The sequence below is a fragment of the Acartia tonsa genome, chromosome 8 (assembly GCF_053477335.1).
Source record: "Acartia tonsa isolate MP-2025a chromosome 8, ASM5347733v1, whole genome shotgun sequence".
NCBI classification, from domain to species: domain Eukaryota; kingdom Metazoa; phylum Arthropoda; class Copepoda; order Calanoida; family Acartiidae; genus Acartia; species Acartia tonsa.
The window spans coordinates 29,434,885-29,450,170 of NC_137267.1; the positions used below are offsets into that span (position 1 = coordinate 29,434,885).

A 15,286-nucleotide genomic window follows, 5' to 3' on the forward strand; every position below is an offset into this window, starting at 1 on the left:
TTCAATAATGAAAAGATTTATTTTGGCACTTAACAATTAATATACAAATTAACATTATCATTTTATGTAAAGTTATACTTAACAATTTATTCTTTTTAAAAAAGTATTGTCATTTCTAAGCATTTTTTTCACGAGTATCAAAATATTTCAACCTCTTAACGGCAAGTAGATATATTATTAAGATATAAAAGTGGAATTTTTGCAATTTCAATATTGGAATTTTTATCAGGATGTAATTTCTTTTTAAGTTCGGAACCCCGTGGGGTTAGCACGACTCATGATCAGAAAGTTTATAATAGAAATAAATAAAAGAAATAATAAAATTAATTTCCTTAAAGTAAATTTTTATAATTTTTGGCAAATATTTTTTGAAGACCATTTGATATTATTTTGATATAAATAAAAATTATGATACATTTTTTCTTTCATTGTATAGTTCATACTAAAAAAATAATATTCATTATTAAATTCCAGATACTAGACCGAATAATATTTCTTAATTATTGCATTAATTTGGCTTTTAATAAATTCAAAGTAAAGGTTTCCTTTTAAATATTTTATATAAGCGCAATTTTTAGAATGTGCACTAAGATATATAAGTTGGAAAGAATTTTAATGTTAGAGGGAGATTTGAAATCTGCATCAAATTATAAGGATTTTTTTTATGAAATTCGTTTTTTGTATAATTCTTTATCTAAAAGCGGAAATACAATTTAAGTTAATTAATTTTGACATCTGTGATTGGTGGATTGAAAATTATCTGCGCTCTGACTGTCGCACATCATTCAACCAATTAGAGCGCAGGTAGTTTCCAATCCACCTTATCCTATTGGTCAAAATTTATGAACTTAAATAAATTGTATATCCGCTTTTAGATAAAAAATTATACAAAAAAAAGAATTTTCTAAAAAATCCTTGAAATTTTATGCAGATTTCAAATCTCCCTCTGACATTAAAATTCCTTTCAACTTATATATCCTAATGTGTAATACTAGTAGGAATTGGAATATATATCAAGTGAATAAAAACGTAATAAAAAAGGAAGAATTTTAGTCTGATTTTAAAAAAAATATTATCCCTATCAAACGGAGTAAATATAATTTTCTATACAACAGAAAACAAGACAGAACTAAAGTAAACGAGAAAAATTGTTCAAATGAGCTTATTTGTAATAGAGATCCTTCTAACAGTTGTCCAGGAGCACATGCCACACTCCATCATGATAATACTGCCCGGGATATCGATCTCAATACTCTCTGGCGTATAGCAGCCGGCTTCGAAACAGTGGCCGCAGCTGGCCTCCATCAAGCCCTGCTTGAAGACTTTAACAAGAGATGCGGCGCACTTATGAACCGCGGGATCATTGGTAGAAATATCATTGTTGTCATTATTAATATCTGTATGAATATCATTGTCAGTTGAAATAATATCCTCTTCTCCTTCACTTTCTGATGAGGTTAGGGAATGTTTTCGCTTGGAGGCAGGGCCGCGATTTATTGCAATCTTTGAGGGAGACTCCTCATTTTTGAGTTTTTTAGTCGGCGGCGGTTTGGGGCAGTTTTGTTCATCATTTGAGGCGGGACGCTTGTTGCTGGCCAAGTTTTTATTGGTTTGTGCATCATTATTAGTAATATCTTTAGGATTGGCAGTGGTTTCTTCTTGTGCTTCTTCAGGTTTAGTTTCATTTACATTTTCATCTCCTTGTGTTTGTTTGCATACAGTATTAGATTCTGCTGATTTTTCACCGGAATTTTTATGGCCATTGTCTTTTTTAGTTTTATTGACAGAATGTTCAATTAAATCAAAATTTAGTTTTTCTACAGCAGGGCGTATAAGCTTCTTATTCTTGTATTTCAGTAACTTCTTCTTTGGACTCTTGGTGAGTTTTCCACTACGAAGCTTCTTTTTAGATAGAATATCATTGGAGCGAAGCTTTTTCTTGATTGGGGAGTGGGGACTTGGTTCAGTCTTTGAAACATCATCAACTAATTTTTCATTTTTCTGTTTGATGTCGTCAACAGGTTTAGTTTCAGTTGTTGAGTCGTCTAATCTTTCATTATTTTTTGTTATCTTTTCGTTATTGTCAAAGTTATTTACAATTATATTCTCCCTATCATCAACCTCATTATTTTTAGAATCAGCATTTTCGTCATCTTCTTTGTGCACAGTTTCTTCTGAATGTACAGGCATTGGTAAATCCTTTTTGGATGAAGCACTACGACGTGACCTTAACATTCTAATGTTTTCCTCATTAGGAATCTTGAAGCAGTTATCCTCAGTCATTTTCTGTTCAGACATATCTTTAGAAGCTTCCTCTATAGCCTTAGTGATGTCTTTTTCTTCAGCAATTTCTTCAGGAGAATGTTCCTCAGTGCCATTTGTAAGAACTGGCTTTTTCTTTGATTTCTTTTTGTTTATCAATTTGTAGAAATTGGGCTCAAATTTATTTGTCATATCTTGATCTTCTTGACATAAATCCTGTTTAAATGGCATGTCTTCATAATTAATAGGGAACTTTTTCTTTGATGGTTGGGGTGGAATAGCTCCTTTAATAAATTTAGTTATTTGCAATATTGATCTTAGCATAGTTCTGCAAGGTGTATAGTAATAATGGTCTTTTAGTCTTTGTCCCCCTGATCTTTTAGTGACTCTTATAAACCAGTTGTCAGGAAATTCAGGATCTCTATAGTAAAACGTATTTTCATCAACATGACCGGGTTTAAGGTCTGCTTTGGTTTTCTTTTTCTTTGGTGGACTCTTTTTAGCTGTCTTTTCAGATGAAACAGATACATCTTCAACTGCAGTCTTGTCAGATTCTGTTTCAGTTGATTTCACAGATTTTTCAATTGGCTCTGATGTTTTTTCAACCATTTTGAAGGATTTTTCAGCTAATTTTTTAGTTGGTTTCACAGATTCTTCAACTTGCTTAGTTAATTTCAATGCTGGGTTAAAAGCACTATTGCTTTCAGTTTTGGTGATATTTTCTGACACAATCTGTATTTCACCATCTTCAGAAGACATCTCGGTTTCTGCCTTCTTCTTTTTCATCTCCTTGATTCGCTTGACCATTGCTTTCCTTGCAAGTACAGCTTTGTCCTTGTTGACAAGTAACTCATCCACAATTTCTATTTCTTCCTCATTGCTACCTTTGGATGTTTCAATGACTTCTTTAATCACCTTGGTTTTAGAATCATTTAGAGGTTCATTGTTGTTTTTAGTTGCTTGTTTCATTTCTGTTATCATAGGCTTGGCAATAGGCTTCTCCGAACCTTCTGTTAACTTTATAATTGATTCTTTGACAGATTCTTCAACTTTCTCTGTAACAGTAACACAACTTTCTACTTTGGTATCGACCTTGTCAATCTTAACAGGGGTTTTCTTCATTGTTTCTTTCAACTCATTTTTCTTTTGCAATGCTTCCAATTTTTTCTTTTTAATCTTTAATTCAGTGAATGATGTTGTCCTCTTTTTGATGACAGGTTTTGTTTTGTCAATATTATTTGGCTTCTTTTTTGGCACCACTTTGACAAGTTCAATTGTGCTTAGCTTAGTTGGTTCTGTAGTTTCAGATGGAATCGCATCATTAGCAGATTTTTCTAAAGATTTTGAATCAACTAAATTATCAATACTATCTACAGAATCTCCATTTACTAAAACATCAGGCTTGGTATCATTACCACCTTCAACTGATTCAGGTTTTTCATCATCTATTGTTGACTTTTCTGAAATAACATTTTCAGTTTCAGATTTTGTATCCTCAGAAGAAGCATTTTTATCGACAGATTTATCCATTTCTTTCTTGGTGTTGGTTGGCTCCTTAATCTCTGGTTCAACAGAAGGTTTAGGTAATTCAATTTTCTTCTTTTTAATTAATATTTCAGATGGTAAAATATCTTGATCCTCGTCAAACTCATACACATCTTTTTTAGAAGGTTCTTCAGCAGGTGGAATTGAAATTTTCGCATCTATTTCAGTAGACTCTATAGCAGAAAGAGTTGAAATAGTCTCATCTTTTTCTATAGATTCATTAGAAGATGAAATAAGCTCATCATCCTTTGTGGCAGTCAAAGTTGTTTCTGTTTCAGATTCTTTAGCGTCTTCACTAGATTTTTCCTTGCTCTCATCAATTTTAATGATGCCAGCTTCAACATCTGACGATTTTTCAGCATGACTTTCAATTTTAGAAACTTCTGGAATATTATTTAGAGGTGTTTTGTCTTCTATAATTTCACACGGTGATTCTTGATTGCTATTAACAACTGTTTTTTCTTCAGGCATTCCTTCAGTAGTCTTTTCCAATTCAGTATCAGGTTCACTGACATTTTCAGTGGAATCAGGCTGTTCCTTTTGTTCATCTATTTTTTCAACCTCTTTAATTTCAGTAGTCTTTTCAGCTGTTGTTTTATTCTGAATAGGATCAACAGTTACTTCAAGCTCATTATTTGACTCAGAATTTTCTTCAGTTGGTGCAGATGAAACTTCTTTTAATGGTTCGCTGACTGTTTCAGATTTCTTTTCTTCAATATTTTTGTTTCTGGTGATATTTTCTTCAGATTTTGCTGGTTCTTCAGTTGTATCAGAAACATCAGTAAGATCTTTGTTCTGTGTATTTTCTACATCCTTAATTGGCTCTTTTTCATCCTCTTTAATTGGTTCATTTTCTTTCTCTTTAGCTGACTCTTTTTCATTCTCCTTAACTTGCTCCGGGGTTTCAATTTTTTCTTGAACAGACACATTTTCCGCCTGAGGATTAGCAAGTGCCATCATTGTTTCCCTAACAATATCATCCAAACTTCTTTCTTGTTTTGGTTTTTCAGGCTTTAAATTTGTCTCTAGAGGAATATTTTGTGTTGATGACTCATTGGATACTTCTGACTTAGAGGTTGGCGATGTGCTAGAAGCTGGGGGTTGTAATGATGGAGGGGGAGGAACAGGTGGTCTACTTTGTTGCCAAGCAAGCCTTTCAGCATCACTAACTTTATTGGGAGTGTTAATATTAGATTCTTTACAGATAGAAAGCAGCTCCTGAGTGACATCATCGCTTCCACTACTCTCTACAGAACTAGTTCTTTCACCATCTTTAAGTTTCTTTTTCTTTTTTACCACATTTTTGGGCGATTTTGCTCTTGCCGCTTCTTTCTTGGGTGACCATTTTTTCAAAGCTCCAATGATCAGGCTTTGGCGCATTTTTTCTTCAGCTGTTACTTCAGAAACTAAGGAGTTGACTGTTTCCTTAACAGCTCTTTTCATTTCCTCATAAGACTCTCTGCTTTTGCTTCGTGAAAGTTTTGGGGCCTTAGTTTTAGGCTTCTTTTCTGTCTGATTAACTGGTTTTGTTTCTGAAAGAGCTTTAATTCCTGTCGTCGATGATACAGGGATTGATAATGGTGGCACCAAAGAGGATGGCGGAAGTAACGGTGGCGCCATAGAAGATGGCGGGAGTAATGGTGGCGCCAAAGAAGATGGCGGGAGTAAAGGTGGAGCAAGAGATGATGGCGGGAGTAAAGGTGGCGCCAAAGATGATGGCACGAGTAATGGTGGCGCCAATGAAGATGGCGGGAGTAAAAGTGGAGCCATTGGAGGATTTAAAACCGGAACCAGTGGTTTTTGAAGGCCTAAACTTGCTGTATGTTGAATGACTGACTGTGAAATAGGTAGAGAAGGCTGTGGCTGAGTTTTTATTTCAGAATTGGGCACAGGAACTTTAATTGGCAATGTTACCGGAGCCGGTGGCAACATTTGAGGCATCTTTTCAGGTACTTGAGGCTTCACATGCTCTATTTTCTTTTCTGGTCGTTTTGAAGATTTCCTGGACAACGCTGCTTCCCAAGAGTTTTGTAAATCAGGCTTGTCCGTGTCAACATAATCATAACCAAGCAAAATATTTGGCTTCTTCTTGTTGATTAAAGAATTATTGGCTGCCATATTTTTGAAAGCTTCTAAGTCAATTTTACTGTCGTAGGTTGGTTTCTTGATAAAGCTGTTGGGTATAATCTTGACATGATCACAGTTAATATCCTTGATAGGTCCAGTGTCTAATGTAACCTGGATAAGGTAAGCATTGATAACCTTTCTAACAGTTCCAGGCAGCAAGTAACCACAATTTTGCACTGGGAACACAGCAACTCTGGATCCGGTTTTTAGTTTGTCTGTTGATAGGGAAGGTATGTCCAGGACTGCTTTGTCAATAAGGTCATCTTTGTCCAGTGTTTTGACAACTTTGTCCTGGGTGTCCGCAGCTCGGAATGTGATACAGTAATCGTCCTCTTCTATGCTGCTGATTATGGCTGGGTGCAACTTCTTGTCCTAAAAATAATACATTTTGTTAAAATAACGACAACTACGTACCTATGTAAATAGCCTTTTAATAATACGAAATCATTTTGTAGTATATAAAGAAAAAATATGATATTAAATAACAAATTTTGATTTCAAAAGTATCTAGGCAAGTATCTCAAAAAGAGCCAATATACAATAAAGCTGTATAAAAAAGTAATGATTGACACACGATAATTGAAAAGTATCTGCGCTTCTTTAAGAAATGTTTTCAATTAGAGTCATAAATACAGTATTATTAACTAGCGGTTGTGCCTCCAGCTTCTAAATTTTAATTTTTGAAACAATCGGCTTAAAAACATGTAAAAACCCTTACTACTTTAAACTAAATGAAATTATTATTTGAATTAAAACAGGAAGGACAACATCCAAAATAAGCGAGGAAATAATGGGTGGACAAAGTAAATTAACAAGAAAATATTCAGTGGTCATAAAAAAGGAAAGGAAGAAAAGAAAGATAACTAACAAATGGCATAGAAATATAAGACAACAAGAATCATATGATATAAATCACTAACCCTTATAAAGTCACTTGTCCTTTTCTTTTAACACCTAAAATAGGTATGTAAATTCTGTTTTAAAAAAGTGGCTTTAAAGAAGTCGGACTGCTATGGATGTCATTTTACTCAAATATGCACAACTATGACGAGAATGTTGAAAAATTAGAGGTATGACTTAAATTGAATATATAATAGAAAATATTACCACATAGCGTTACAAACGCACTTTCGGACACACAACGTATATTATAGAGTAGCTTTGCTACTAACAAAAATTAATGCATACCTTGTAGAATAGAATTTTAGTTCCCACCAACATCCTGTTAACATTCAGAAATCCTTCCTCAAAGTCTTCCATCATGACAACAGGGGCTGCAACTTGCTTTGCCATGGCGTGGTGGTGGTGGGCGAATCCCCCCTTTCCATCAAACGCGGACTTCCATTTGTCGAGAGTAGGGTGACCCGTATGATTGGTCAGGGAAGCTTCATTTGGTTTGTTTAGGTTGTCTTGAGATTTTGTGGTCATTGGGGATGATAAAGTGGTCGCTGGTTTGCTGATTTTTCCAGACACCTAAAAGATTTTATAAGTTATTTTTCTGTTTATGATAACTGTAAAATTAGCATTATATCTTACTAATTTTGTGCGTAGGTATGTCTTAGACGAAATGAAAATAAGATTTATTTAAAGTAAATTAAGCCAATAAATATCAATCTTATTAAGTAGAATTAATGAATTTGTAATTATCTCATCTTTATAGGTAGGTATATATCTTTTTCCATTTTTTTATTAAATTTTTTAGTACTTATGAAAATACAGCTGGTAAAATAAAAGAAAAATTATTATCACTGTTAAAAATCCTGATATAGAATAAAAATCTTACCGCGGCAATAAGATTTGACAATCTACTGGCCACCTTCCTATTTGTCTCCGGCTCTGGAAGCACCAGATCTCCATCATTCTCTCCATCCGTACTGCTGCTCTGTGAGGGACAGGGCGAGGCCAAGGCACGACTCTGCGCCTCTTGATTCGCCACTGAGTACGGTATTTGAGGCACCAATGTTGAGTTAGGGCGAATTGTCGGCTGGGGCGGCATGTACGGCGGGTAGACCATTGGTGGGGGCGGGGTAACTGCTGCAGTTGAATGAGGCGAAGGAGAGGCGCCCGGGTGGGGTGGAGAAAATTGCTGATGGGCGGGAGATGGGGGTGGGATATTACCACCTAAATTATAAGAATTTGGCGATTGACTTGGGTGAAAGGGGGATGGGGAAGGTTGAGCATAGTGTTGGGGGAAATGTTGTGGTGAAGGGGGAGGCGGGGCAAACATAACCCCGCCCCCACCACTGCTTGGATGCATGGGTGTCCCAGGGGGCGTGGGATAGCGGCCGAAACTAGGATGGGGAAATTGTGGAGTGCCGGCGAATTGAGGCCTGTGTATGGGCGAGTGTTGTGGGTGGGTAGGGGACATGTGGGAGGTGGACCAATCTGGACGGGTACCAACCACCTTCTTTTCCACAAGTCTGTCTATCCCCTTAGAAATGAGTCCCACCAAATCCACTGGACCTAAACAGGTTTAAAATGATTCTTTCATCAAATAAAATTTCAGGTCAGACCAAAATTATAATAAGTAACTTCAAAACTTTTATAGAACAATTATGTTCATAACAAAATAACTTTTTATGTAAAACTTTTTAACGATCTTTAGAAGGATTATATTTATTCATAAAAGTTTTGGTTTTGTATCATACATGTGAAGAAATAGGTCGGATATTTTCTTACTCGAATAGACAGACGAACGGGAAAGAAAAGTTATAAAGAAGCAACTCTACTAGTAAAATGTTATTTTCCTTACCTGAACTAGAAGCTGCAGGTTCAATAGGCTTCTTATATCCAGCCATAGACACAGGCGTCGGTGGAACTCTAGATACCTCTTGTTGTCCGCCAGTCATGACCTTCCCAGTTCTGGCGGCGGCTCCAGGTACATTATTTACCTCCCTTGGATCAGGTATATTGCCAATTTTGCCCGCGAACAAATCATTGCTTAATGCTGGTTTCTGCGAGGGTTTGCTTTGAACAGATTCTTTTTGTGTTGGCTTCTCAACTTCGCTTGGTTTACTATTATCATTCTTGTCTTTGGATAAAGTTTGTTTTGGTTTGTTGGCCGATAGAGGAGAATCTTCTTTAGTTCTGTTAGTATGGGGGGAGTGAGATTTTCTTTTAATTTTGCCTGGGGAGTGTAACATGCTACTTTCACCGTCTTCAACCCTAAAATTATTAAATCCATTAGGAATTTTTTCTAATACCTATCCTGTAAAAAACGACTTTTGTCTGAAGCTTAAGAGCACGGACATTATTGATCTCTTAATAAATATCTTGGGGTTGTTTTAGACTATTTTCCTGACCTCTCTCGCCTTCCCCGACCACTCAAGGCAAAGCAATTAGTATCAAAGTATAAAAAATAAAGAACTCTTAAAGAAAGACAGTAGGAATATCATATGTGAAACAAAGCACTAAGAGAAAGCGAAAATAAATAAAAAATAGTTTCAGCCTTATATTTAAATTGCGGTCAAAGCATTACCAACAGACCAATAATTTAAAGACTGGCAGCTCAGAGACATCATAAAAAATATCAGTCATCTAAGTTTAATAGAGAATCCAAGTTTTTGGCCCAAAAATAAGAAATCTTATTTTTAAAACTTTGGTTACCAGTGTACCTTGTTGAAAAAAATAAACTAGCTTACTTTGGATAGTTGATAGGTAGATATCTGAGTGAATCTATAGAAATTTCCCTGGAATCCCCATCATCCAATTCAACGTTCTGGAACCTGATAAATAAAATAATAGTTTATGGGAATAGGATATACGTAGATATAATGACAGGGAAAAATTTGAACCTCATTTATTGGTCCAGTAGGATGGGAGGGTTATGTTAAAGGGAGTGGAACTAAATTTTTTAAATCGATATAGCAATATTAAACATAACCCTGGTATATTCACCAAAAAAACATTTAGAATCACTACTGGAAGGTGCTTAGAATCACTTGCTCTTGTTTGTGGATAGTCCACTTTTAGCCATTTTTAACCAAAAATCAATTTACTCTGACTACATAAACTCTTTAAAAAAAACTTTTACCGCCGAGAAAAAGATTACATATAATAAAATAAGGATAAAAAAGGTTAGATAAAAATCAATGCAAACAATGTAAAACATACCTTGGCAATTTTTCAGAATCTTCTTCCATTTGAACAACAGTCCCTGGATGTAGATACACATACTTGCTACTCCAGTACGCACACACACGGGTTCCTAATAATAATAATTATAGAGTAATTGCACAAATATTTTTTTTGACTGTAAATTACAATGGTACCTAAAGTTTTACAATAAAGTTATCTTATTTATTGGCTTAAAAAAATTTAGTGTTATTATTGGTTTCTCGTTGATTGGTTCCAAACTAAAAGTGTCCAAACTTCAGGGGTGTATATTCTGCACAAGATTTATTTTTTTTCCCCTGCTACAAAATTTTTTATTTTTCTTCCCCCCCTAGTTTTTTCTCACCAAGTAGGGGGAAAATGGAAAAATATTTAAAGAACTCCATATTTTATTTATTTTATCCCTCCTACCACACATTTTTAAAAGTTTTTTTCACCAAGGAGGGGGGAAAATAGAAAAAATGTTTTCAGTTTTCTTAATTTTTACATTTTTTTTCCCTCCGACAACTTATTTTTTATTTTTTTCCCCCCCCCCCTGAGCAGGGGATCCCATGTAGAATATACACCCCTGCCAAACTTTTCAACAAACAATTTAATCGATAGAAGATATATCTTCCATTGTGATACCCTTTAAGATTATTTTAATATACAACCCTTTCTTTGTTGTTCCTGCTTATAATAAAGATAAACCAAAATAGCAAAATAGTAGTTTTGAATAACATGCAAGATTTATAGAGAAGCTTCGCTAAAAATAGGAGCATATTAAATTGCTTACCTAAAGGAACAGTATCTCCCGACACCCTTACATCTCTAATAACATTCTGCAACAATTCTTCTCTCGCATAAATATGCGGCTTAAATCCACGTTCATTGTCTAACAGCACACCGTAAATATCGGGCGGATTGATGGCGTTCAGCCGTCCAGGATAAAAATGACCCTCAATTCGAACCAAAACCCGGAGACCATCAACTAAATTGTCCTCATTTAAAGTAACATCTTCTGTTAGAGTTGATAGTTTATTAGCAGCTGGTGCTTGCTTCTTTTTTCTTGTGTTGGCTCCCCTTCCTTGGCGAGTATGAGATCTTGTTGTGCTAGGCCCCTGCGCGTCTTGTCCGTTATTATTTCCAGCTTGATTATGATTATTACCCTCATCACCGTTTCCACTTTGTCCTTTGGTTTCAATGGTTTCTCTATCCTCTATTTTTGCGGATTTCTCATTTTCTTTCCCAGATTTTTCATGAATTTCTTTTTCTTGGGATTTTGATGATTTTGTTTTGATATCTTCTCTGCTGTTGGATCTTACTAAATCTTTTATTTTAGCCAGTGGATCACTTGGGGATTGGACTCGAACCCTTTTCTTTACAAATAAAGTTCCACTGTAGGAATCTAATAAACTATCATTGGATTTTCTGGCATTGCTTTCAAGATCATTATTTTCTGTCTTAATTTCGCTACGATTATATATTGATTTTTCTTCAGATATAGTTTCTAAACTATTTTGATCATTTGTTGCAGGTATAATAGTTTTCATTAGTAGTTGTTGACTGAATAAAAGCTGTTCTTTAACCTTTTCTAACCCTTGTCCGCTTGATATCAACTCTTCTTTGACATCAGTGCTTTTGCTGCGATTTACAGATCTTCTACCAGTAACAGTTACATCCTTGTTGGAACTCTTAAGGCTGGAAAAGTCTACACTAGTGCGACGTTTCATGTTCTTGTTTTCCAGTTTGAGGTAGTTTACCCGTTCACGTGTGATTGGGCTGATGTGATCTTCAGAAAGGCGCTGGGCTAGTTCACTATAAAACAAATAAAATCCATTAGGATTGTTTAGGTGTTTGTGTGTTACAATCAGAGGGAACAATTAAAGGGAGAAATCATCTGAAAGAGACCATTGACTTAAATAGTTTTAAGACCAACAAAAAAAAATTACAATGTTGTGGTTACCAACTAAAGAAGACTAGACTAGCAACAGAAAAGTATAACCCAATGGATATTATTATACAAATTATTAGAAAGCACAAATTTTTTTTGTATAATTGGTGGAAGTGAAAACTAATAGCCTATTTTAAGATTATATAAACTATGAAACTTACTTTTATCACAATTTTTCACAATAAGGAAACCTTGGCGTATCCATGTATGTATATTGTATAATCTTGTTTTAAAGTAAAATAGAATACCTTATGTTTAAAGCTTCTTTTTCTTCAGACACCTCCTTGACTTTTCTTTTCTTGTCCAATCCAACGATCCCTGAATCGATGCTTTTCCGTGGCCGCCCTTTTCCCTTTTTGGCGGCCACACCGCTCAGCTCTCCATTTATAGGTATAGGATCAACTTTAGGCCTGTCTTTCGACTTAACGGGAACCGGCGAGTCTTGGTCTGTTGAGCTATCGTCCGAAATCACAAACGGGGGTGAAAACTCGTAGTGAATAAATTTGCGGCATCCGCGCATTTTTCGGCCTGTCGCGGTTTCTGGAGTTTTCGGCGGGCTTTTTACTGTGAAGTTGAAGTCAGTGTTTTCTTGTCCTGAAGTATCACTGGATGATATGTCCTTGGGAAGTGGTGGAGAATTTTGTTTCATGTTGGCATTAATCATTTCCCTAAAATAGTAAATTACAATAAAACTTTGAATATATATAAAAGTTATTTTTAGACATAATAAAATAGAACATACTATGTTTCAAGAAAGATTTTTAGATGTAATCAAAATAAGTCAAAAATGTAACATACCTTTCTAAATGTTCATTTTGACTAACATTCTCTTTCTCCAAACTAGATGGATTATTCCCAGATCTTGGCTTTGCCGAGACGCTCTTCCTTTGTCCTCTTGGCGTTGGAATCATTACAGACAGCGGCTGCGACAAATCTGGATCTGGCCGCATTAGTTTCCCCTCTCCGCTTTCTCGTCGCGATTCGCCCACCGGTTTCACAGCAGTCATTATTGATGGTGGAGATTCAGATACAACATGATTTTGTGTTATGATTGGGGCAGTTTCTGATTTCAAATTTTGTGGATTTGTTGGCAATTTTATTGCGGGCGAAAGAGTTGGCAATGACGGGGTGGACATTGCGCTGTGCGGATCCTCCGCCTTGGAAAAAGGCGGATTGGAGATGTTGACTTGCGGCGAAAGAATAGGAAGGGAAGGCGTGGTTGGCGTGTGCATGTTTTCGGGAGTTATCGCAGGGGTCACCATGCCTAAACATAAAAAAAATTTATCAAACCAATAATTTTCTAACCCTTTTTTGTCAAATGTTTTCGTTAAAATTAAATCATAAATTCATGGAAATAAGTCGTAAGCAAGTCGCACAAATAAGACAAACAAGATTGAAATTGTTTAGAGTATTGCAGAAAAAATGGCCTAAACCATGCCAAGGTATAAATTTATAATTTGGTTTTAGATTCAAGTCTTGATAGTTTTAGCCTATTTTCAGTCCTTTCCTACCCCTTCGAGTACAGAGCCTCTACGCTAGTTATTATCAGGGACAAGGGAAAGTGTTTCTGACAGACAATTCTACGTGAAAATTTCCCCACAACCCTCTTCCATTATTTCTCATCTTACCCACTTCCCTTCAGTCACATAATAAACAAGTTTTACGCCAACAAAATATCTGATTGTCGGCAATTGCAAATGGATTAATTGGCTGAATCACATTCCCTGGTTATTATATAAGTTATACCTGTCGAACACTTTATGCTACTAGACGTGAACTGTTGAGTATTTGGTGTAGTCACCGGACTTGCCGACACAGGGCTGCCCTCTGCAGACTGACCGCTGCTAGCCTCTGAACTCCCAGAGGTCGGCGGCGGAGTTGGATTGTGCGAGTTCAGTTGAGGTGAGTTTAACTTTGGTGTTGAGGTTGTCTAAATTAAAATATTGTTTACATAAAGATTTAAAAAGAACAATGCAAGATATTTTTAGTGTAGGTATGTTAATAGCAAAGCTACTCTAAAGCCAGAAATGTAAGTCCGTTTGACTGTAAAAAAAACTAGTTTGTGGAGAAACGTAAAATTGTAGACTGCTATTTATGATATACGGCTGTAAATTTATCGAGAAGATTCCCTATACCAATAATAAAACAATACCTATTTTTTTTGTTATTAAAGAATCATAAGAACTGAAAGATACCTGAATGTTAATGATAGCATCCATTGCTTTGATCGCATCTTCTGATGAGATTACCCTGCTTCTTGTTCTAGACCCAGCCCTGGGCTTCACAGTGCTATTGGTACTAAGGCTAATACTTGAACTTTTGCTCATTTCCTCAAACTTTTTGGCCATCTCAAGCACTTTACGCTCATTATGACTTGTCTCCAACCGAATCTCATCCTTGCAGACAGGACTATGAAGGCCGAAAACAAGCCGACGACTTGGCGACGGACTCGATGTGTTTTCTTTAGGCCGGTGAGTGGCGTCATTAGAGGTAGTTGGGGGAGTACCGTCCCTAACTGGCAATTTTGAGGGGCTCGCCAGGATTCTAACCTTGCTGGGACTTTGCAGGGGACCCTGTTCTGCAGAAAATTCATCTTCTATTAAATCTAAATCTTCAGTGATATCATTTTTGGCAGTGGGTGTTGTAGTGTTTGACACGTCTGCGCTGCTTGTTTGACTAGCTAGAGATGAATCTAATGCTGAATCATCTAAGGATGAATCATTTGAAGTCGTTGTGGATTCATTCATTGAGGATGAATTAAGAGATTCGTTTAAGGGATGAGAATCTAGGGATTGACTGAGCTTGACAGGTGCTGATGGCGCACAATCCATGGATCTTGAGCGCAGAGAACTAATATCCTTAATCTCAGAGCGCGCATCTGTGCTGCTGACGCGCGTCACACGTCTACCGCCAATCATTGTAAGGCCGGTGGTCTTTTCTTTGGCCTCAATAGTGTTAATTTCTGCAGTAATATCAGATTTGCGCAATTCTTTCAGGGTTGAGTTGATTGCGGTTAGGTCGGAGGGCTCATTTTCAAAATCTATGGAATCATAGGAGGTTGACAGATTCATCGATTTTGACCGGGAACGAACTTGCACTGTAGGAGGTGATATACTTGTAGACTCTAATTTCTTGGCCTAAATATTAATAGTTTTCATTTATGATCAATTTTTTACTAAGAACTTTAATCACAAGAAATAATAAATAATACGACAATTGCAGGCTTACACACCTTTTTTTATGACTGTTCGAGGATAGAAGCCCCTCCCCCTTCAAAAATAAATTGAAAATAAGAAGTGCGGGATT

At 36.0% G+C, this 15,286-nt stretch overlaps 1 protein-coding gene across 1 annotated transcript in view; it reads right to left on the reverse strand.

Annotated features, from left to right (window-relative positions):
• LOC145325329 (uncharacterized) overlaps positions 1-15,286 on the reverse strand; it is a 21,874-nt gene continuing 6,588 nt past the window's right edge. The window contains exons 10-20 of the mRNA XM_080168316.1: positions 14,176-15,117; positions 13,727-13,910; positions 12,779-13,244; positions 12,229-12,648; positions 10,823-11,844; positions 10,048-10,141; positions 9,576-9,659; positions 8,687-9,099; positions 7,718-8,397; positions 7,123-7,407; positions 1-6,306 (exon numbers count right to left, since the gene is read on the reverse strand). Of these exons, the coding sequence (XP_080024442.1) occupies positions 1,153-6,306; positions 7,123-7,407; positions 7,718-8,397; positions 8,687-9,099; positions 9,576-9,659; positions 10,048-10,141; positions 10,823-11,844; positions 12,229-12,648; positions 12,779-13,244; positions 13,727-13,910; positions 14,176-15,117 (9,744 nt within the window). The 3' untranslated portion in view covers positions 1-1,152. The remainder of the gene's footprint in view (positions 6,307-7,122; positions 7,408-7,717; positions 8,398-8,686; positions 9,100-9,575; positions 9,660-10,047; positions 10,142-10,822; positions 11,845-12,228; positions 12,649-12,778; positions 13,245-13,726; positions 13,911-14,175; positions 15,118-15,286) is intronic.